This window comes from Neolamprologus multifasciatus, chromosome 14, assembly GCF_963576455.1.
Source record: "Neolamprologus multifasciatus chromosome 14, fNeoMul1.2, whole genome shotgun sequence".
Taxonomy (NCBI): Eukaryota; Metazoa; Chordata; class Actinopteri; order Cichliformes; family Cichlidae; genus Neolamprologus; species Neolamprologus multifasciatus.
Window position 1 is genome coordinate 17,508,280 of NC_140452.1, and position 22,330 is coordinate 17,530,609.

A 22,330-nucleotide genomic window follows, 5' to 3' on the forward strand; every position below is an offset into this window, starting at 1 on the left:
CACTGAATCTCAAAAATGCTTTTGGTCCAATTGGAGAGATTTTAACAGTTAGACAACAACTGTTTATTTAAACCACAAAAAGTTCAGAGTTGAGGTAAAAGGGGCTGAATGCAGCCATGTGCTTCTACCATAAAACTGTTGATCTCCTCCTACAGCCTTTTTGTGTTTTTTGAAACTGCCTGATTGGTGTGGCCACAAAAATGGAAAGATGCGCATTATTATTTTTAACTTTTACTTTCTTTCTTTTTTTTAAACTTCCTTTAACGTTCAGGCAGTTACTCCATTGTCAGGTTTTTATTGTGACAACTGTAATTTTCAGATATTGAGTATTTAAATCGTTTTAGTGCTTCTGCGCCTACAAACCAGATTAGGTTCATGTTTAAATTGAAGCATAGAAAAAATAAAAGACTTTAAAAATTGATTTAAAAACTGCCTGACTATGATGACTTGATTCTATTTTTTAGCTGATTAAAGTATTGAGTTACTAGTTCTTTATTATTTTGAGTTTAAGTGATTTTATTTATTTCAGTGAATATGTAATTCAGCGGTCCCCAACCCCCGGGCCTCGGACTGGTACCGGTCCGCGAGTCATTTTGTACCGGGCCGCGAGAGTTCAGGCTCAGGTGTGAAATGTATAGTTTTCAGGGTTTTTTTAATCGGTTTTCAGCGTTATTTTGTTATCGTTTTTATCGTTAACTCTGTTTTCCTGGGTCTTTTCACGTGTGTTATGAATAAATCTTTTTTTCGGTACTGGTACTAGTTTTATTTTGTTGTATTTATCCGCGACACCTTAAAGGCCGGTCCGTGAAAATATTGTCGGGCATAAACCGGTCCGTGGCACAAAAAAGGTTGGAGACCGCTGCTGTAATTGACTCAACTGTAAATTAATTAAGTCATTAAGTCACATCATTAAGACAAAGAAAATTAGTTTTGAAAGAAGCGACAGGGGAGGACCGCCTAAAAACAGCTCTGGTATAAAATCTAATGCACTCATGATTCCAATCTTCTTTTGAACTTCCATGACACCATCTGTAAAAACCATCCTGATCACGAGACGTTCCTGATCTGTCCCATGTCCAACAACAACAATATGAGCTGCGCTGTGTGAAAAGAGGACAGTTTCCAGGCATCAAATGCAAGAATCACACAGTGAAACTGGACTTCAACAGTGATGAGAAACTTTGCTTCATTTGTATTTGATTAATATTTTTTGATGTTTACTTTTTTTTTCCAAATAAAAAAAAAAAAAGAGAAGCTGGAGTACCTGGAGTTGGGAATACATAAATTATTCTGGGTGTGTTGATTTAAAAAAACCCAATAATACGGTGCGTCTACCAGACCCATCAACACACCTGTAGTCACTCTACCTGTTTGTACGCCGGTTTGACTCCAGGCATGAGCACCCGGTAGCGGTCGACGAACTCCACGAAGGTGTAGCGGATGGGATATCCAGCACGGCGGATTCGGATGGTCTCCATCATACCCGAGTACCTCAGCTGACGCACACACAGCTCCCTGTCAAACAGCTGCAGACAAACACGAACAGTTTTTTGACAAAGTCCCAGCTTTGGCTGAAGAAGCTGAGAAAGGTTAAAGGTCATAGCTGCAAAGATTTGGTACTTGGAGGCAGTTGAGAGAAGACATGACGGGCGAACAGGGATATTTTATTTAATCTATCAACATGAAACTCCTTTAGATCACTACGTACTTTTATTTTTCTACAATTAAGTAACCCATTAATCATTTGCCCATCTTTCCTCCTCATTGTGCATCTTAACAGCCACTCCACCTTTTCTCAAACAGTCCTGTTTGTCGGATGAGGTTGTCGTGGCTTTTTCTTCATCACTCATTTTCAGCTTCTTAATTACAGTTTGAACTCTGCTGACCGGCATTCTCATTTCCCTGATTATATTTTCGTATCCTTTTCCAGTTTTATAAAGTTCAACTATGTTCTCCAGCAGATCCTTTGAGAAGTCCAACATCAGTGCAGCACTGAAAACATGCAGGCGTCTTTCTGCAGCCCAGAAACTCACCGACCTTTTATGCACACAAACTCATTACAAGCAAACAGATCACAGGTGAGAATGATCATCTTTAGTAGTCATTTAAACCTGTGTGTGTCGGAACATGTGTATGGTATCATGCCAACACTTAAAAATAATAAATGATTTTACTGAAACCACCAACCATGAATGAAAAACATTTTTGTAGCATCATTCATATTTTCTGAAAAAATTCTGCCAGGATACATAAACATATGAACTGAACTCAGGATACAGGTCAGGTCCAAACGTTTGTGCTGCACTGTAACATAAACCCCCTCAAACTTTCAGCTACAGCACAGCCCGAATTTAAAGAGATAATCTTTATTTGTCACAGCCGCTGTGGTAACGGTCAGACATGGAGTCGCTGCAGGTAGAGAGTGGAGAGCCATGGGAAAATACGGAGGGAAATTAAATTATGGGAATCAGATTTACAGAGAGAAAAACAAGCAGAAGCTTAATTCAAATCAGATTTGATCCATTTCTATCAATTAAGTTTTTAATCTAATTGATTAAAAACTTTTTCATGTATTTTTCCTCCGGCTCAAAAATTATCAGGAAATAAATTCCACACGACATTGTGAGGATGACTCCAACATGTTTTAATGACAGGAAGGAAAAACAAAGAAAGCCTTGCACACTATGGAAGGTACAAAGCATAAAAACAGGTTTCTCATAAAATTTAAAAAAAGTTTTCTAATGCAAAACGAAGTAAAAATACTATTTACTATTTCACTATATCATGTTAACCTCTACAACTTCTTCATAACTAAAGTGCCCCTCCTCTGCAGCAGAGTTTCTAATGTCCATTAACTTCTGAATCAACCTTTTACCTTCGTAATTCATCTCATCTCATGTTTTGCCTCCCTGTGACTGCAGTCTTCCAGTAACTGCATGTTGTAACCTCGACTTCTATCTGCGGGCAGTGTGTCAGACTCACCATCGGCTTCTTGTATTCATTGGGTTTGATGCAGCGGACGAAGAACGGCTGACAGACGCTCAGAGTTCTCATCAGCAGCTCCAGAGATCTTTTAAACTGGCTGCTCAGGGTGGGCGAACGCTTCCTGGTTTCTGCTCCCTAAACACACACACACACACACACACCCACCCACCCAGCGACAACCCTGTTAGAAACAATGAGGACTCCTCCTGCTCTTCCTGAGCTCGGACACCAACCTCTTTCTTCTCTGAACAGCAAAGTCTGACGCTTCACTCAGTCAAACCTGCTGACTGAGCAGCGACTGTGTCACAAGGAAGGAGCTGCAATCAATTAACTGATGCATCAATCAGCTCAGCCAGAGAAAACGGTTTTAGGCCTGTTTTTAAAATTATTGTAAAACTTATTTAAATTAATCACATCATTTAAATGAAAGTAAAATGGCATCACACAACAATGTGATTTTAAAAACAACAATAACATTCTGGTTATTTGTATATTTAAGGAAATTTCTTGAGTTTTGAGACCTAATTTAAAAAAAAAAAAAAATTGCGACATTTTCCTCCAGACTATGAATAAGCTGATGAAAATAAAATAAAGATTTTAAAAATAATTTTAATATTATTCAGCAACATTATATTATTTAAAATTAAAAGTCTAAAAAATAATCACGTTACTGTCCTTTAATAATTACAGCTTATTGCAGCCATAGTTTGACTATTTCAACACACTTGTAAGGCTACCGGAGAAGCCTTAATAATAATAATAATAATAACAATAATAATAATAATAATAATAATAATAATAATAATAATGATGATGATGATGATGATGATGATGATGATGATGAAGAGCGAAATTTGAGAAACAAAAGTGAGCTTCTTACCAGAGTTTCGTGAGCACAGAGCTAACTGAGCTTTGTGGCTATAAAGAGAAAAACTTTCTAATATTTCTCCATCCTGCGTGTTTGTACTTGAGCCTCACTAAGGTGGAAATGAGTGTTTCCGTCGGTGTTTGAGCCGTTTACAGATCACCTGCTGCTTCCCTGTGCAGGCTAAACTCAGCGACCTGATCTAAATCTGACCCCGTTCACTCACTTCTACCTTCAAGTTACATCAGCGCGCAGACTTCACAGCACGAGCTTCTGCACCGTCATATAAACCTCGTCACCGTCTGTGGAGGTGCTGATAGAAACGTTACTGCCCTCCGGCGGTAACGGGCATCTATTACAACACTGCAATTAATACGTTCAAGTGATAAAATATAAATAAAAGTTATAATTATATTAAAAGCAAATTAATGTACAGGTCTGGATTCACCACTGGTGAATACTAATATAATCCATATTTATTAACAGCTTTAGGTGGAGCAGAAACCTTGCTGCCCTTAAAACTTACGTTACATTTATAATATGTCAAGTAGTTTGCTAAAGCAGCATCTGATGTCACAAAATAATGTAGTTTGTCAGTGTAAACAAACAACATAGATAAAAAATAAATAAAATAAAGGCTCAGTGGGGTTTGTTTGCCGTACTTCTGCCCGCAGTCGGTTTGTGAAAAGAAGTTACGGCTATATGTTATTGTTAACTGCATTAAATTTTTGGTAATATTTACTAATGCTAGTTTTTACCTCGCTGACTCAGTACTAACTTTGAATTTGTTTAGCATCATGGCAGTAAAATGGATAAGAAACAAACAATAAATGATGTTTTTTAAAAGATGGTTCAAATTTATCCATATTTATTTATCCATATTGTATATTCTGTATCTATATATGTGTATATGTGTATATATGGTGTATTTATGCTTATATCCTTACTCTCATTCCCCTTAATGTATATGTAACATGCAACTTCTTTCTGTGCTTTGCTACTGGAAACTGAATTTCCCGGAGGAACTAATAAATAGGGATTAATAGGGATAGAGGGATTAATAAAGTTTCATCTAATCTAATCTAATCTAATCTAATCTAATCTAATCTAATCTAATCTAATCTAATCTAAATATATGCTGTGACTGTGTTGCAATAAAGAAAGGGTAAATAATTTTTAAAAGTAAAAATAAAAACACAAAAAGTATAAAAGACTAAAATTACAATGAGTGTGACATGAAGCTGTTTATAAAAGAGGTTTGTTGTTTGTTTGTTTTTCTTTTTACATAAGACTAAAACACTTTTAAAGGCAGAAAATAAAAATGATCGGTGAGCTACGGCATAATCTTGTGACATTACTCACAGATGAAAGCACACACAGTATGAAAATAACCACCATAGTTGACATGGAGTTGTATTCATCAGCCTTTTGGTTGAATCTCATTCAGCTATGACAAAAGTATGTGAGCTATGGGATGTTCAGACCATGTTTGAAGTCAGAGAGGAATCAATGAAATGGAAGAAGATGGTCAAATGAAGAGGATGAAAATGCAGCGCGGGGATGTTTGATTTCTCATTTTTACCTTGGAGGGAGCTGTGGCTGAACTAACAGGAGCGTAACCACACAGAAACTGTCAGAAGCAGCACACAGACATGCAAATGCAAACAAAGAGACACACAGGGAGGGAAGACAAAGAAGTCAGACATGTTATTTTGGGCTGGACTTCAAAGAGAAACATGCAAGTAAACAACAGCATGCAGGAGAAGAACAGCTCAGAAAAACTTTCTGCAGTTCTCAAATTAACGTGTCACTCAGTCAAGAGGTTCCTAGATGGGGAACCGCTGCATTCAGGGACCCAGAGAGCATACTCGCTGTTATCAGAGTTGCCAGGTTTGTGGTTTTCCCACAGCATCTAAATACTGTCTACATCTGATCTGAAAAGTAAATGTAAATTTAGTAACACAAATCCTAAAGTGGACGTCTTCGGTTTATTTCCATCCTTGGGTTCTCATAGCTCAAACAAATCCTTATTTTTGATATAGTGGGTCTTGATTATGGCTGCCTTCTTCTCATTGGTTGACCCTTACAAAAAGCAGGTGGGTGGGGCCTATGTGCCTAGTATAAGACATCAGGGCCTGTTTATTTGAAACTCTAGTCATGTTTTATGCTTTTCACCAGAGTAACAGTATGACAGAAATAAGGGAAAGCAGGATCTGCTTTGAACAAGTTAGTAAGTTATTAATTCTGCAAATTGTTACACTAACATACACAGAGAAACACAACCTGCTGTAATGCTTCCAATCTCAGCATCCACCAATCAAGTGTTTAGTTTAAGTTCCAGTTCAGGGCCTGGTTGGTGATAGTTCTGGTGTGGTCACACAGGCCTGACAATGGTCCTCTAGTTAATTTCCTTAATACATGTTTGTGTGTGTGTATGTGTGTGTGTGTGTGTGTGTGTGTGTGTGTGTGTGTGTGTGTGTGTGTGTGTGTGTGTGTATGTGTGTGTTACCATAGCTACGTCAGCCTGGAAGATTTGTTTGATGAACTTGTTTTTGGAGGAGTGAACCAGCTGAATGATGTCGCCATACAAAGTGTCCCTGTTCTTCTCCAGGAAACCTGCAGGACACACAAGTCAACATCTTAGAAACATCAAAGGTTTAAACATCGCTAATTTGACTTTACGACATTTATTTGTCAGTGGTGATTACAATGTATTTGTAGAAGTTTAAAGGAGTTTAAAAAAATTATAATAATTGTACAAGATCTGACATAAAAACATTCATGAAAAAGACATAAAATATTAAATTTATGATTTCCTGAGAACTGACATGTGGATCTATAGAAATGTGTAATTTGGGCCCAAATCCAGTGAAGAAACTTTCAGTTATAAGTTTCAGTAATAGGTTTGACATCAATCAGAAGAAATGTTTTCAGCTCTGACTTAGTAAAACATTTTTAAGTGGAAGTGGTGCTTCCATGCTGTTATTTCTATTTCAGCGTGTTTTAAATACACACTCCGGCTAATGGGATAAAGATCAAGACACACGGCTACAGGCAGCAAACATACAAAGCCCACCACTGCACACGATTTCGAGCAAACATCCATCCCGCATCAGTTTCAGGTTTAAACCAGTGACTCGTGTGACTCTGCATGAATTTGACCTTTGAATATGAACCACTAAAGTCATAAACAGAAGGTTTAAAGAGCAGGTTGGTGGAGCTTTGATGCCCACAGCCAGAGCTGTGCGCTATCACTTTGACATCAACTAGAAAAACATGGTCAGGTGCGTTACTTGTACATACACTGAGCTCATTAGGTGAAACTTTGGTCAAAGAATTTAAATGCAGGATTTCGTTTTGGTAGTTTTATTTAGCCAGAGATCAGAAAACCATCCTGACTGGCTTCATGAAATCTCTACTGTACATTCAAACAACGGGAAACTTGTAGTAACTGCATCTTTTAGTGTTGTGGTGTGTGTGAAGTGACTCTGACCTCTTGTTTCATAGTAAACCACTCCAGCAAAGTGTTGGATGCCAAACTGAGTCTCATAGTTGTTCTTTGGAGGGATGTAGTTTGTGTTGAGTTTATGCTGAAAGTTCAGCTTGTTGAGCATGGTGGTGTCTGTGCCCTGCAGGAGACAGGCAGGAAAATGTCAGAGTTTAGTTTAAAAAACAAGGCTTCGAGTCTTTAAGATGTAAACACTGGCTTTGAGCCACTTGGCGGCAGCAGAAACAAGCTGTGAACAAGCTGCTGACGCCTTATTGACTAAAATCTTCCACACACTGTTTGTTGGAGTTGTAGTGAAAACAGTGTCCAGCACGCTGTGATTCAGTGGGTTTGCTCCACTGCTTAGGCTGCTATGCCTCAGGACGCTTTACATTTAAAAACAAGTTTAAAACCTGGTAAAAAACAAAAGGTTTTTAGTTTCTATGGATAGTTTCCCCATTTATATGAGCTGTAAAGTGGATGATTCTTGTTAAAAAAAATAAATACAGATCTATTGTTATTTTAACTGCCAAGTGTGCAGTTTGCTGTGTTTAATGGAAATATCTGACAGATAACATTCAACAGACTCAATTTTCATTTTTCTGTTACATCAAGAAGGCAAAATACAGTGTTGTTTGTCTTAGCCAAGTTAAACAAATGTGTCCTAATATGTGGTGGTAAAGTTTCCCAGCATCCACGTCGTCATCATTTTCATACAATATAAATAACTCATTTGGGCCAACATTAAAATCTATTCCTCTATTAATCTATATTAATTTTACTGACAGTAGTTGTAGGCTCCATGTCACCACTATGTTACAGATCCAGGAAGTCAAACAGGAAACGGGAGATTTCCAAATCTTTTGATATTAGGTGGGTTTTGAAATTTGACAAGTTGATGGAAATTAGGTCTATTGGAAGGTCGGTCTGGTTTACAATAATTAGGACATCATGAACTTTTGTGTTTGTGTTTTATGTGTGGGAACTCTTGTGTGAAAAATGTCACCTGTGTGAGTGAACTGAGAACCGCATACATGGTTGGTTCCTGTGGGAGGACCTTAAGGTGTCCAGTCCGCTTCATGCCACACTTGATTGCCAGGTTTCTTTACATTCTTCAAAACGCAGACTCCATGAACCAATAGAAGCTGTCACAGTAGCCGTGTCTTTTATTAATGCACAGTTTCTGCTCAGTTTGTAAGGAGCACAGTGTTTCTGCTTCTCTGGTCCCGAGAGCTGTACAACAGTTGTGTAGCATCTTTTATCTGCAGTTGTACTTTTGTTCAGATGGTAAATGTAAGTCAAGTTTTTACTCTTTTTTTTTTAATTCTTCGGGTGTCCTTCAGCTCCTGCAGAGAATTTCTGGTTCTTTGGTTGCTAAATGCACCACTGCTGGTGCACGTATACCGTCATCATTACAGAACTGAACTTTGGGGAATCAAAGACCAGGTGAGACAAATATGGGAGCGCGTACCTTCGGAAATTTGCTCTCCTCGTCGATGAGTGAGATGATGTTCATGGGTTTGATGGCGATCATGTCCAGAGCGTCCTGGTTGTCTGTGAACTCAATGTGCTGCCAGTTGATGTTCTCCAGGTTGTACTCCTCCTGCTCTAGCTTGAACACATGACGCACGAAGAACTGCTGCAGGTTCTCGTTGGCAAAGTTTATGCACAGCTGCTCGAAGCTGCAGGAACGAGGATGAGAAGTGACGGAAAAGCTGACAATGCTGACAGAATATTTCAGTTAAACCCAATATGTAGTGATGCCAGTGGGTTTCACAAAATAAATACATAAACAGTGCCACAGGCATAAGAACAAACTTTTTAAATTTGGTATTTAATAAAAATCATACAGGGTATAAAATGTGTGCCAGTTTCAACAGAAAGTACTTGTTAGCGTCTCTTATTAGCTATAACACAATACACGTGTTGTGTTTTTTTTTCATGCATTCATGGTGATCATTTAGAGGCAGGTCACATGGGTGTGGGCGGTGATATTTAAAGCTATTAGTGAGCACCTCACCTGAAGACCAGGAGGGCAAAGGGTGCATATGAATGCCTCTGTGGACGTTACACTTCACTCACAAGGGATTTGTAGCTGGCTTTGGGAACCCCTCAGAACAAAGTTTTAGTGGGTAGGGTGGACAGCATCACTATGTGAGAGTTAGTGTGTAATGTACCTGTTTACTGTGAAGTTTTCAAAGCCAAAGATGTCCAGGAGTCCGATGGAGCGTCTGAGCGCTTTGGGCTGAGATGACGGAGGCTTATAAATGGCTGCATTGATCTTTTCCACGATCCACACAAACAAGCGACCGTAAATGCCCTGCGCGCACACACAGACAAAGTCACAGTTCAACACATTAATGTGTCCCCAATGAAGGATTTGATCTCTAGTAGAGATATTATGTGCGTGTTGATCACTGTCTCAGTCTCATTGCAAAAATGTGTTGGAAGAGGCAGTGAAGAAGACCATTATTCTGCAAACCTGCAGGTCGAAAGGAAGGTAAACATGGCATGATGTAAGATACTTAAAGTGTTTGAATGGCTCTGAAAATGTGTTGAAGGAAAGGAAATACAATGAAAAGGTTCACACCAGAGTCTGTGTTGGACAATCTCAATATATTCTCTTTTATCATCTCTGCTACGTGGGGCTTTTAACCCTTTAGTTCATTAACTTAAATGAATAAAGTGTGATAATTATGAGCGGTACCTTAACAAAAGCGTCCCGTACATCCAGAGCTTGTTCCATGCTGAGAGGGGTGGAGACCGTCTCTCCTCTGGTGATGAGTGTTCGGCTGGTCAGACAGTTCATCAGATCCTTAACGTCCACCTTAACACACAGAGACACACAAACACAGGAGCTCCTCGATGAATCTCCAAAACATCCAATCACATTTAAGGTTTTGAAGTACTGTAAAATAATACAGTAAAACTGCTTTTATTAACACCTGAATGGAGGTTTGATTTGAGTGTCACTGAACAGTGAGTATAGCATGTGAACCTGTAAGAGATCAATTGTCTGTTGTTGTTTATTTATTTATTGTTTGCTACTAGTGGGCAGTATAAATGTCGCATGTTTATTTTGTAACAGTACCAAACAGTTTGCTTTTTTTTAATGGTAAATGGTAAATGGCCTGTATTTATATAGCGCTTTACTAGTCCCTAAGGACCCCAAAGCACTTTACACATTCAGTCATCCACCCATTCACACACTGGTGGTGGCATTTACATTGTAGCCACAGCCACCCTGGGGCGCACTGACAGAGGCGAGGCTGCCGGACACTGGCCCTCTGACCACCACCAGTAGGCAACGGGTGAAGTGTCTTGCCCAAGGACACAACAACCGAGACGGTCCAAGCCGGGGCTCGAACCGGCAACCTTCCGATTACAAGGCAAACTCCCAACTCTTGAGCCACGATCACTCGCTATAATAACACTTGTGATGCAGTGTAGAAGATCAGAAGCAGGATGTTCGATATGGGATTTTTAAGTTCAGATAACACAGTGACATTGATCTTCTGCTAGATTAGACTAAAAGAGAGACGGGTGGGTAGATAATGTGTCTGAGCACAATGGGATCTTTAAATTAGGGTGAAACTGCTGGCCAATTCTACTATTATTTCTTTTCTATCATATATATACTGTCACAGTGGTGGATGATCATATTAAACTTGACCAGAGTTTTTAAATAATGAAGGCAGTGGACGGGCAGGTGATCCCTGTGAGCTTAAAGCTCAGACTGCTCCAAACACTCCTCTTTCTACTCTTGTCAGTCCGACTGAATATCCCTAAAATGCTGATTTAGGTACAAAACTATGGGTGTGAATATAGAAGTCCCGCCCACTTGTTGCCCATCCATCTGTGTATGAGGGGCATCTAATCCAAAGAAGGAGCAGAACAGGATGAAAGAGGATGAAAAGGTGTGTGTGTGTGTGTGTGTGTGTGTGTGTGTGTGTGTGTGTGTGTGTGTGTGTGTGTGTGCGTGTATGTGTGTGTGTGTGTCACCTCTAATAGTGTGGCAGAAGTAGTGAGATGAGGGCTCCGCACCACCTCACAGGCATCAAGGTTGTCATAGGTGCGTGCTGAAAGGTCAAAGATCAACAGAGTGTCTAAAGAAGTTTTCTTTATAACTAAAATTAAAATCACAGATAATTTTTACGAGGTGTTAATTATGTCTGTACTTGTGTGGACTGCAAGGACTGGACACTAAGAACAATACTCATAAGGAAACATGGCTACAGGAAGCTAAACACAGCGGACGAGTAAACAGTAAATTCCTTTTCTGGTAATATTTTTCACTTTACCCTCGTATCTCAGGTTTCCCATGTGCAGTATAGCAGCCAGCAGCTTAGAAATCTCCCAGTTCTCCTTGTCAGTGAACATCAGCACCTGAGCAAACAGACCCAAGCAACAATCATTACCTTTCAGTGTCTTTCAAATATAAGATGATAAAAACAGTATGGACTGGTTCTTATAAAGTGCTTTTCTACTCATCTGAGCACTCAAAGCGCTTTACACAACTTGTGCATTCACCCATTCGCACAAGCACATTTTCTAAGTGCTTTATAGCTAACATTCACACACATTCATACTCCGATGGACGCATCGGAGAGCAATTTGGGGTTAGTATCTTGCCCAAGGATATTTGGCATGCAGACTAGGGGAAGCCAGGAATCGAACCACCAACCTTCCGACCAGTAGATGACCTGCTCTACCACCTGAGCTACAGCCCCAAAACTGTATGTTGGTGATATTTAAATAGTTGAATACACAATATTAACTTTAGGTAAAGCAGCACACAGGTTAGTACCTTCATTGCAGAGCGGATGTTGGAGTACTCCTTCATATCGTTTCGGCCATCACAAACGGTACAGTTACCCTGCAAAGAGACGGAGGGATGGATGGGGATCAGAACAAAGTCTTTGTCTTTTCATATTTTATTTACTTTTTTTAATCCTATTTTTATTTGATATAATCTCTGTTTTCCTGATCCCTTAATAAGAGACTATTCAACAGCTGTAAAGATCAAAGCTCCTCTTGACCGATAAGGCGACTGGTCAGCCAATTACGCAGTGTGAGACAGTAACTCACGATGGTCAGGTAGGTGTAGTCTGTGGCTTTGCTCAGCCCCAGTTTCTTCTTCTCATCGACAGTCATTCCCTTCAGCATACAGTAGAAGATGTGGTAGTTTCTCTCATCGTAGGCCTGTAGAGAGAGGAGAAAAGTCAAATCAGTGTTACACCACTACATATTATAAAAGATAAGGTAAGGCTTTGCAGACTGCAGGGATTAATTCATCATCAGAACTGACTTTTGCCTATTTTGTTTTACTTTAATTCAAGACGATAAACAGAATGACGTTTTTTTATGTCACAGTTAGTTACTGAGAAAATGCTCAGGAGTTTAACTTTGAGCTGATCAGCTTCGGACTTACCTGTCGACAGACTCGGGATTTCTCCAGCAGGTACTGCTCTATCTTGGCTCCTTCTATGGCTCCTCGCTTGTTGAAATGGATGTCAATGTATTTCCCAAAACGAGATGAGTTGTCATTGCGGATCGTTTTGGCGTTTCCAAAGGCTGGAAAGAAAAACAGAAAACACCAACAATGCAAAAGACATTTCTGTCAAGATTTGATTGCCCACTGGGAATCTTAATGAAGACTCTTTAGGAATTAACTTCTTTCTTGGCTGTAAATGTTTTTACTGTGTTTTCAGTAGATTCACTGAAATATGAGAAGAGACTCAGACATGTGAGCATGTAACGTGGTGTGTTGTTTCATGATCGTCTTTCTCTCAGGTGAGACATTCACGCAATGCTGGATTGAAGTGTAAATGACGCCTGCTTTGCACTCACAGTGCACTGCACATACGTAATAGGTTGCCTGCTTTTATCACGACGGCTATAAAGTAGATTGGCTGTGTGCACAAAGAATCACTGGGTCACATTTTATCATTTTGCCCAAGATTTAAGCCAAAGTAGAGTTGATTTTTGATCACAATGAATTTACCAGAGATGTTGAACGACGTATTAATCTTGCTCATTTGGTTTCATCTTGTAGGTAATTCCTGCTGATTTAATTAACAATTAAATGGAGGTAGATGTTTCATGTGACATGTCCTGTCACTGCACTGCTGCAGACCTCTATCTTACAGTGTTTTGCTCTTCTGATCATTTTGAATTTTGTTATAATACATCCAGTAAATCTTATCTGAAGCTTTAACTTTCAGGTAAAGCTTAAAATGTTATTAATGAAGAATATTTTTTAATGAAGTAATGTACATGTTTAAAAATAACTTTGGTAATCAGCACAGTCTCAGTCTGTGCTGTTGGGTAGTTGTAAAACCTTCAGCTGCAAGATTACTGAACTAACATGTCTCTGTTACAACTGTGAGAGAATAAACGTAAATGCTAAAGTGAATCCACATCATCATCTGTGAATTTGTCTACTTCATAGAGATTTTCTTCCAGATAATGAGTTAAAGCTCACTTTTCTCTCTCTCTCTCTCTCTCTCTCTGTGTTACCTTCTAGTATAGGGTTTGCCTCCAGCACCTGCTGCTCTATCCAGGAGTGTTGACCACTGATGGCCGCCAGAAACTGAAGGATCAGTTTGGTGCTTTCTGTTTTTCCTGCTCCAGATTCACCACTATCAAACCAAAACAACAGCGAGAAAATGTGATCATGTTTGAGAAAGACCAACAATTTTAAGAGGTTGTTTATCATTTTAAAGTTTCTGATGATTCTACGAGATCTTCAGCACCTACATTTTTATCAGTTTCTTACTTTTCTTGTTTTTTCTTCTTTTAATCACAAATTTTAATAATTTGATAAAAAATAAAACATTTAGATAGATATCTGAATGACTGACAAACCTTTTGGTCTGCATGGTTAAAACTCACATCCTTGCTGTATGATTGCTGGTTTGTATTTGAGCCACCTGCAGTCTGAACTTTTCCTAACCTGATGATGCAGCACTGGTCGCGGTTGTTCCTCTGCATGTTGAAGTAACAGTTATCAGCAATGGCAAATATATGAGGTGGCATTTCACCGATCTTCTTGTTGGTGTAGAGGCGGATCTGGTCAGCTGTGTAGATGGGCAGCAGCTGGTAAGGATTGACAGCCACAAGGATGGAGCCTGTGTACGTCTGTACAGAAAAAACGAGGATGAACCAAATTATGTTTGTTTTTTTAGGTCACCCGGGTGTTGATGTTTTGGACTGACACTGCTGGTAGCTGATGTGTAAAAGAAGATAAGTACTGAGTAACTACAAATCCTACAGACATCTGCTTCTCCTCAACATGCCATACTTGGAAAATTCCTCCAAGGACTTGACCATGAACGAGTTCAAAAGACAGTTCCTGAGTCCAAACCAGAGGAAGGCAAAGTGTAATAAGAAGCTAACAAATAGTTTAAAAACACATCTTAAAACTGAACAGCCATAAACAGGTCAGCATTTTATGTTTCATGTTTAAAGATTAAAGCACCTGCCAATATCAGATTAAAGTCTTTCAGTTAAATTTGAGAAATTATCAAAGAAGCCAGCCGAAGATCCTTTAGTAAAATGTCCACAATACAACGTCAAAAATATTACAAAAAAATGTCACGCGGCTGTCTGTTGTCGAAAGGATCGAGCAACAAGCCGGTGCCGGTTAGCGGGTACATGAGCTGACACAGGTCGCGTAGCTCAGATGTTGAAGGATGACAATGAGAACGTATCATTGTTCGCCATAAGAGAACAGAAAGCCATGTTGGAAACATGGTGCAGCTCTCAGTTTGGTTACTGTTAAGCCAAAGTGAGTTACTATAGTCCCTGCGCCAACATGACTCATCCATCCATAGTGCATATAAGAAAAGAAGTCCCATCAAATACATGTTGTCTACTGAAACGTGCAGCAAACACGCTGTATACTGTGATCGAGGCCATGCAGCGTGCATTAAATCCATGCAGTGGGTGCATATCCTTGTATATTTTTTAGCCTTTGTCTATGCTTGGGTTTCAGGGGCTGACTTACCCTGCCACCACAGTTTGTCTTCAGTAGAAACAGGAACAAATAAAGGAGGATAACAAACAGAGGTAATGAGAAAATAAAGCAAGGAAGGTATTATAATGACAGGAGAGGAGTGAGAAAAAAGTGACACAGAGTTAAAAGAGTAAGGTGACGAATAAAGTGTTAAAAAGCTGCATAAACAGACAGAACATATAGCAGTAGGGTCAAAATAAATGAGATATAGCAAATTCTATATAAAAATGAGGTTTGTATTAAACTTTAAAGCCTCATTTGTGATTAATATCTAACTGGAGAACTGAACACAGATTCACTGTTCTTAAGTACATATGCGATAAAGTTTAATTCAATTCAGTTTTATTTATATAGCACCAAATCACAACGACAGTTGCCTTAAGACACTTTCTGTTGTAAAGTCAAAACGCTGCAATAATACAGAGTAACCCCAGTCAGATAAACCTCTATGAGCGAGCGCTTGACGACAGTGGGGAGAAAAAACTCTCTTTTAACAGGAAAAAACTTCCAGCAGAACCAGGCTCAGCGAGGGGCATCTGCTGCGACCCATTGGGGATGAGGGGATTCAAATTAGGTTTAGTGTAAAGTAATGTAAATAATCAAATTAAAAATTAAGAAAAGACTGTTTTAGTGCAGAAGGGCAAATATTTGTTACTCTGTGTAGAAAAATCTTTTTAAACAGTATTAAAGGGATTAAACATGAAGGTATTTCTATTGTTGCAGTTCCATCCATCCAGCAGGATGAGGGTTACAAGTGTGAAGGATTTAGTTTGTACTCTACATAGTTGTTGGTAGAGTTTCTTTAATGAGCAGAATTAGGCTTTTCATATTGAAGCATTGCTTCTGCCTGAGCCTGTTCAGTCACTCATTGGTTCCAAGTACTGATTACAATTTCTAATATATCAAACAAACTTCCTGCCACAGTCCAAAGACACACAGTTTGAGTCAAGTTGTAAGTGTAATGTAATTGTGAAGAGTAGCCATAATGGTGAGGAACTGGGAGCCTGTCCAGGGTAAACTAGATTCAGTAGGCTCAGCCCTGCAGTAATCGCTGCAGTAATACTCACGTATATAAGTTTTTCTCTGTATCTGATGAGCAGGTTACGGAGGATACCAGCTTCATTGAGGTCTCCCAAGCGAATCATGTCTTCCACCCCGTGGATGGAGGTGGGATGCATTGGTTTGATGTTGGTGGCATTTTGGGGGGAGATCCAGTGCTCCTGAAGGAGGATGGGAAGTTAAGTTGAGGAAGCACATTGGAAATTCAGGACATTTTTGATCCTAAACAAACCATTTTTAATGATCTCAACGGTTACATGGTGTCTGTGATTAGTGTTAGACACTGACATGCTTCCCAAGACATGTTCTTTAAAAAACAAGTTTTATTTGTATGTAAGTGCTTACATTTCCTTCATCGTCCACCACTTGGATCTGTCCGGAGTCACAGAGTTTGACCACTGCGCCGATCGGCACCTCAAATTCCCGACCAGTCTTCAGGTCCAACCAGACATAGTCGCCCTGAAAGGAAGTCAGACAGTCAAACAGTCAAACCGAAATCAGGATGTTAGGATTTTGGGAGTTAAATCATTCAGAATCAGAGTAAGAGAGTAAGTATCAAGGTCAGAGTAACAGCAATGTCAGATCACATGAGAAATCAGCCAGAAGCAGAAAGAAACCGTGAAGCAGCATTGACAAAAAAGTGCGTTAATATGTGAACTCATCATGAAAAACAATATTTTTCATCAAAACCTAGAACCAGCTTGTTGTCTGAAGAAATCAGACTGTAGGTTAAATAATTCCTCAAAGCCTTTCGAAACATATCTTGCCACACAGCAGTAATCCTTAAATGTCCTTGAAACTTTTATTTTAAAGGTTATGAAGACAGAAAACCTGCATTTATAAAATAAAAAGTAAAATCGAATAATACAGTTTAAAATCAAAATAAAGCCATAAAAAGCTTTTCCCCCTAGGAGTTAGAACTTCTACCTTCATCTCTGTGTTACAGGATTCTGTACGTGAAATTAAATTATGGTTTCTTTGAGAACTGTTTTTCTTTAATAATGTGTCTTATATACTCTTTACTTAATCAGTTCCAGACTTTTCTAGTAGGTTACCACTAGACCCAGTTTTTAGGTTTAATACAATTTACATAAAGACTTTATGTTAAACCAGTAATCTAAAATTACTGCAGTCAAAATTTCACAAAAATTCATTGCAGCCATTTAAAATGGTACTCAGTAGTTTGTACGGCCTACAGAAGCTTGCATGCCTGATAACAACGGGGCATGTTCCTAATGAGACAATAGATGGTGTCCTGGGATCTCCTCCCAGATCTTGACCTCAGATCAGGGCATCACTGAGCTGCTGGACAGTCTGAGGTGCAACCTGGCAGGGTTGGATGGACCAAAACATAACGTCTCACTAAGCTGAGCGTGGCTCCTCCTCAGTGGTATCAGATCCTCATCCTCCATGTGCTGCCTGCATACTCTCACCACATGAGGCGTATCGTGCACCAGGATGAACCTGGGACCCACTACAGCAGCGCAGGGTCTGACAGTGAGTCCAGGGACTTCATCCTGATACCTGATGGCAGTCACGGTGATATTGCCTAGCGTGTAGTGTCTGTGTGTCCGTCCATGGATATACCTCCCCAGACCATCACTGACCCAATACCAAACCAGTCGTGCTGAATGATTTTACAGCTATCTTAATGTTCTCCACAGCTTCTCCAGAGTAACTCCCTGTCTCCTGGAATCTCCTCCATGCACTTGAGACTGTGCTGGGTGACGCAGCTAACCTACTGGGGGGGGGCACTTGTAAAGTTGTTCCTGTTTTGGGGGTTGTGTCATCGTTGTCTTTCAGCATTAACAATCCCCTTAACTGACCAGCTCAATGCTCACAAAGTTTAACTGAAGCTTACTCTGACTAACAATTATTCCCTTAGTGTGTTGAGTAGTGTATAACACTATGAGATCTTTAAGATACTATAGATGGGTGCTTAAAATTCAGCTCTTTGTACATGAGCAGGGGATTTTAAATTAAATTGAAGAATGAAGAGAAGCTAAAATGGGAAGCATGAGTAAAAGAAGTATACACACATAAACAGCCATGCTAAAAACGTAAACACACATGATCTCTTCAGATGACCCATGAGTCAAAAGTGACCCAGAACAGAAAACCATGCATAATTATTTTAGTATTACATCAGCATTCTTCTCGTGTATAAGAAAAAAGGCACACGTAAATAACAAAACAGGGAGCAACACAAATGCTACAGATCAAAGCCATATAATTATGACTCATGAGACTTAAGACACAAGCAGTGTCAGCATACCGGCAGCAGAGTGCTGTGTTTCATCGCAGTGTTGACGTTGCGTATCAGCGCCCATTTGGCCTGATCCTTCTCATAAAGCTCCACATAATCCCGACGCTTGAACATCTTCACGTGCACAGTGAAAACTTACTTACAAGCACGCTCACAGTTATATCCAGAGGTAACGGTCTAGAGGCGATACCCACACGTATGAGAGGAAATGTTTCGAAACTGTTCAGATGTTCATTGAATTTTAGTTTCTTGCAAAACTCTCCAAAATCTTCAATGTTTAACAAATGAAGTCCCTCCCAGATCACAGGCACACATCACCCGTGTTTGTCTTCACCGGGTTTGTGGGGAAAAATAATTCCAAGAAAAACAGGTCGAGTATCAGTCCTCTTACAGTCAAACAGCTCTGCCCAGACCAGGGTCCTGTTTTCTGACCTTGCTGGATGTAAAAACTTCAATAAAGAAATCGATTTGAAAATGTGCAGTAAGTTTCCACTGTAACATTTTGGGACCAACAATCCTCCTGCTCTCTCGCTCTCTCCCAGACTCTCTACATCACATTTTGTTAACCCATCCCCTGCTGCCCATGGCAACCAGGTGTCACTTCCTCCTCAGGTGTGTCCTATGGTGTTGGATTTCTGCCTAGATAAGCCCACTGCAGGCTCCTACTGTCATAAATATGCTGTAGTCACCACAGGATGCATCACATAAGTAAAATAATGACCTTTCACTTTCAGCTTAAATTTGAGAGGAGGGTAGAATTTGGTCATTTCAGATGCTGTCATGGTCCTGAGTCGGTGATCCAGTGTTTTTGAATTATTAATAGTCTTTGCTTTCATTATTATTTAGAATTTCTAGTCTCTTGGTTTCTGTGCCTCCCCTGTGTTTCACGTTTAGTTACTCTTGTTTCCCTGTTTTGTTCCGTCTGTTCCCCTAACCAGTCATGCTCCATGTCTGTGTGTCTAGCCTTGGCTGTGTCCCAATTCAGGGGCTGCATCCTTCGGAGGACCCAGCCTTCGGCGTCTATGTGGGGCTTGTCCTCCGAAGGCCGAGAAGGCTGGAAGTGTGCGGCTGTGAAATTGGATGGTCTAGCCTTGAGATTTGCATCACCAGCTGTCTCAGTGGGGTTTAATAAACTGCCGTTTGCTCCTTGCTCACTAAAGTATAACAGGGCACGAGTAAATTCTTGACCATCTCACACTTCTGTTTAATCAGTTTTCTGTTTGACGTTTATTCAGCTGTGTGAAAACTATAACTTTAATCTCAGCCAAACTGATTTACTCAGGAACAAATGAAACACTGAAAAAAGCCAAACTAACATTTTTAAGTTATCTAAGTGACTTATATATCATGTTTAACCTGAGTAGCGAAGGACTGCGCAGGGTCTGAAAACAATGTGCCGGGATTCCGGTGTTCTCGCCGGCTCGAGTGAGCCTTGACCATGTTACCCACCTATCGAGCTGGTGGGTAACATGTAATATGTGATGTCTTGATAAATCAAGCAGATATTTTTTAAGTTTACAAACCTACTTTCTTGAAAATATCTTAAAAGTTTATTTTGTTACCCAGAAAGAGTAATATTTCAAACTCTTTAGTCGTGCTCCTCCACCATTGCTGCATTTGAAAAGTATTTTTATATTATTATAAAAATATTATAAATAATAATTTAAATAAAAAAGTATTGAAAATAGTAATAAGAGTAATATTACAACTAAGTATTTGCCGCCATTGTTGGAAACTGGAATTTGCTGGTGCACGCTATGAATTCTGGGATAGGTTGGGCCACGAAGGATGCACCCAACCCCCCCTGAAATTCTGCAAAATGAAGAATGGGTCAGCCGCATTTGGAGCAGCCTCCTAATTGGGACAGCTTTTGTCGCCCGGCTGTGACATAATCAGCCAAACCAAAACTGACTAAAAGTTTGCACATAAATAAATGACGAGTGAAACTTGCCCAACCACAAAGAAACTCATTGAAAAGAGATCTGATGAGATCTCTTTGAGATTTGTCTATGATGTTAAAGGTAAAAAGTAGCTTTTGAGTTGTAGAAAAAAATGTCTCTTTGCATCTAAATTTGGTGAAAATGAAATGACTTACTGTTCCAGACTTACTCCTGAGAACAACATCTTTGCAAACACCTCAAATAAATGTCAGATTAAAGCCAGACCTTTCTCAATGTGAGGCAGCGCTGCTAACTGCTTCATCACTGCACTGCATCAGTATGTGGGATCAAAATATCTGAACGGACTGGCATAAACTTTGATATGAATAATAATCTCTCCTAAATGACCCACTGACCCAGACTTTTTCAGTTTTGAATGGATGGGTTGGAAATTTAATTAGCAGCAACTCTAAAACATCCTGTCAGCCATTATTATTGTTTTTGCCGGTTTTCATATTGGTTTGTTTATCTTCTTCCTCTCCAACTACAGAAGAATGCCAGCTGTGTTCAGTATGAGACGTGAGCTCTGACTCAGGGGTGAGTGTGTCACCATGAATAGCTGTTTGAGTGTGCGTTACATATCACTTTAATTAAGTAACTACTCCGTCTAGCCAACTGAGCCACCTGAACATTACACCACCAAGCATCTGTCTCACACACACACACACACACACACACACACACACACACACACACACACACACACACACACACACACACGCACACACACACACACACACACACACACAGAGGCTACGACACAGTCAGGAGGAGTGAGAGAGACCACATGCTGAATTATTTAACACAGAGGATCTGTTTGGTGTCTCTTAGTTTATATTTCTTGTTGTGTGCCGCTCTCTTTCTCTTTCTCTTTCTCTTTCTCTTTCTCTCTCTTTCCCTTCATTTTCTTTTCCATGTTTCCTTTACTGCTGTTATTTCTGACAAACAGCTGTATGTTACAGTGCTGAACACTTGCTGTAGGTTTGGATGGTAACTGATGAGCTTATGGAAACATGGAAACAGCACTGAGATCAGAGAGCTTTTCCACAGATGAGTTTGTTACTTGAACAGAAGTCAAATTACACGACTACAAACAAAGTTTAGTAAATATTATTTCTCATATGCATAGGCTAATATAAACATTTTTTCTTTAAGCATATATTAAAAAAAAAAAAATCCTAAATAGAGCGATTTTAAAGACATTTTGCAGCCAATTTCTGCATTTGCATTGCATTTCTATTTCTCCATGAATCTGAATACTTCCTGCATCTGGCCTGTTGCCCAGTGTGAGCTGGGACAGGCTCAAATAGGCCCTGTAACCATGTTTCAGGACAGTATTCTTCCCACGGCAACCCCCAGTCTCACATTAACAGCTTTATATAGAAGTCATTCAGAGATCAATGAAGCCCCCAGGTCAACTAACCAGACAGCAAATGGGGACATGACCCACTGAACAGCACCGGGAAGCTCGTGTGACCAACCAGGATATAAAACTCTGTGAGCCACACACTTCATTCTGCACAGTGTTAATACTATAGTAATCTCAGACATACAGTTTTCAAGTTTTCACACTGACACCCCACTCAAAGCTTCTGTTTACAAGAAGCAACCAGTCAGAACAAAACTGTCTTAAAGGGAGAAGGAGGGAAGCTTGTTTCAGACAGAATAAACTGAGAGCCTTAAAAATGCATAGAAATTATTATTTTGAACT

At 39.7% G+C, this 22,330-nt stretch overlaps 1 protein-coding gene across 7 annotated transcripts in view; it reads right to left on the reverse strand.

Moving 5' to 3' along the window:
- myo7aa (myosin VIIAa) overlaps window positions 1–22,330 on the reverse strand; it is a 63,102-nt gene that overhangs the window by 28,305 nt on the left and 12,467 nt on the right. For 2 of the 7 annotated variants that reach the window (XM_085184042.1, XM_085184036.1), the window contains 18 exons: window positions 16,759–16,872; window positions 16,422–16,574; window positions 15,346–15,363; window positions 14,293–14,477; window positions 13,857–13,978; window positions 12,769–12,911; window positions 12,426–12,539; window positions 12,145–12,213; window positions 11,639–11,723; window positions 11,340–11,416; window positions 10,045–10,164; window positions 9,515–9,657; window positions 8,809–9,019; window positions 7,344–7,479; window positions 6,360–6,466; window positions 5,433–5,480; window positions 2,983–3,120; window positions 1,368–1,526 (listed from right to left, as the gene is read on the reverse strand). In XM_085184042.1, the coding sequence (XP_085040168.1) occupies window positions 1,368–1,526; window positions 2,983–3,120; window positions 5,433–5,480; window positions 6,360–6,466; window positions 7,344–7,479; window positions 8,809–9,019; window positions 9,515–9,657; window positions 10,045–10,164; window positions 11,340–11,416; window positions 11,639–11,723; window positions 12,145–12,213; window positions 12,426–12,539; window positions 12,769–12,911; window positions 13,857–13,978; window positions 14,293–14,477; window positions 15,346–15,363; window positions 16,422–16,574; window positions 16,759–16,872 (2,142 nt within the window). Of the gene's footprint in view, window positions 1–1,367; window positions 1,527–2,982; window positions 3,121–5,432; window positions 5,481–6,359; window positions 6,467–7,343; window positions 7,480–8,808; window positions 9,020–9,514; window positions 9,658–10,044; window positions 10,165–11,339; window positions 11,417–11,638; window positions 11,724–12,144; window positions 12,214–12,425; window positions 12,540–12,768; window positions 12,912–13,856; window positions 13,979–14,292; window positions 14,478–15,345; window positions 15,364–16,421; window positions 16,575–16,758; window positions 16,873–18,688; window positions 20,379–22,330 lie in introns of those variants that run through there. The other 5 variants (XM_085184035.1, XM_085184037.1, XM_085184038.1 and 2 more) reach the window with 5 other exon arrangements.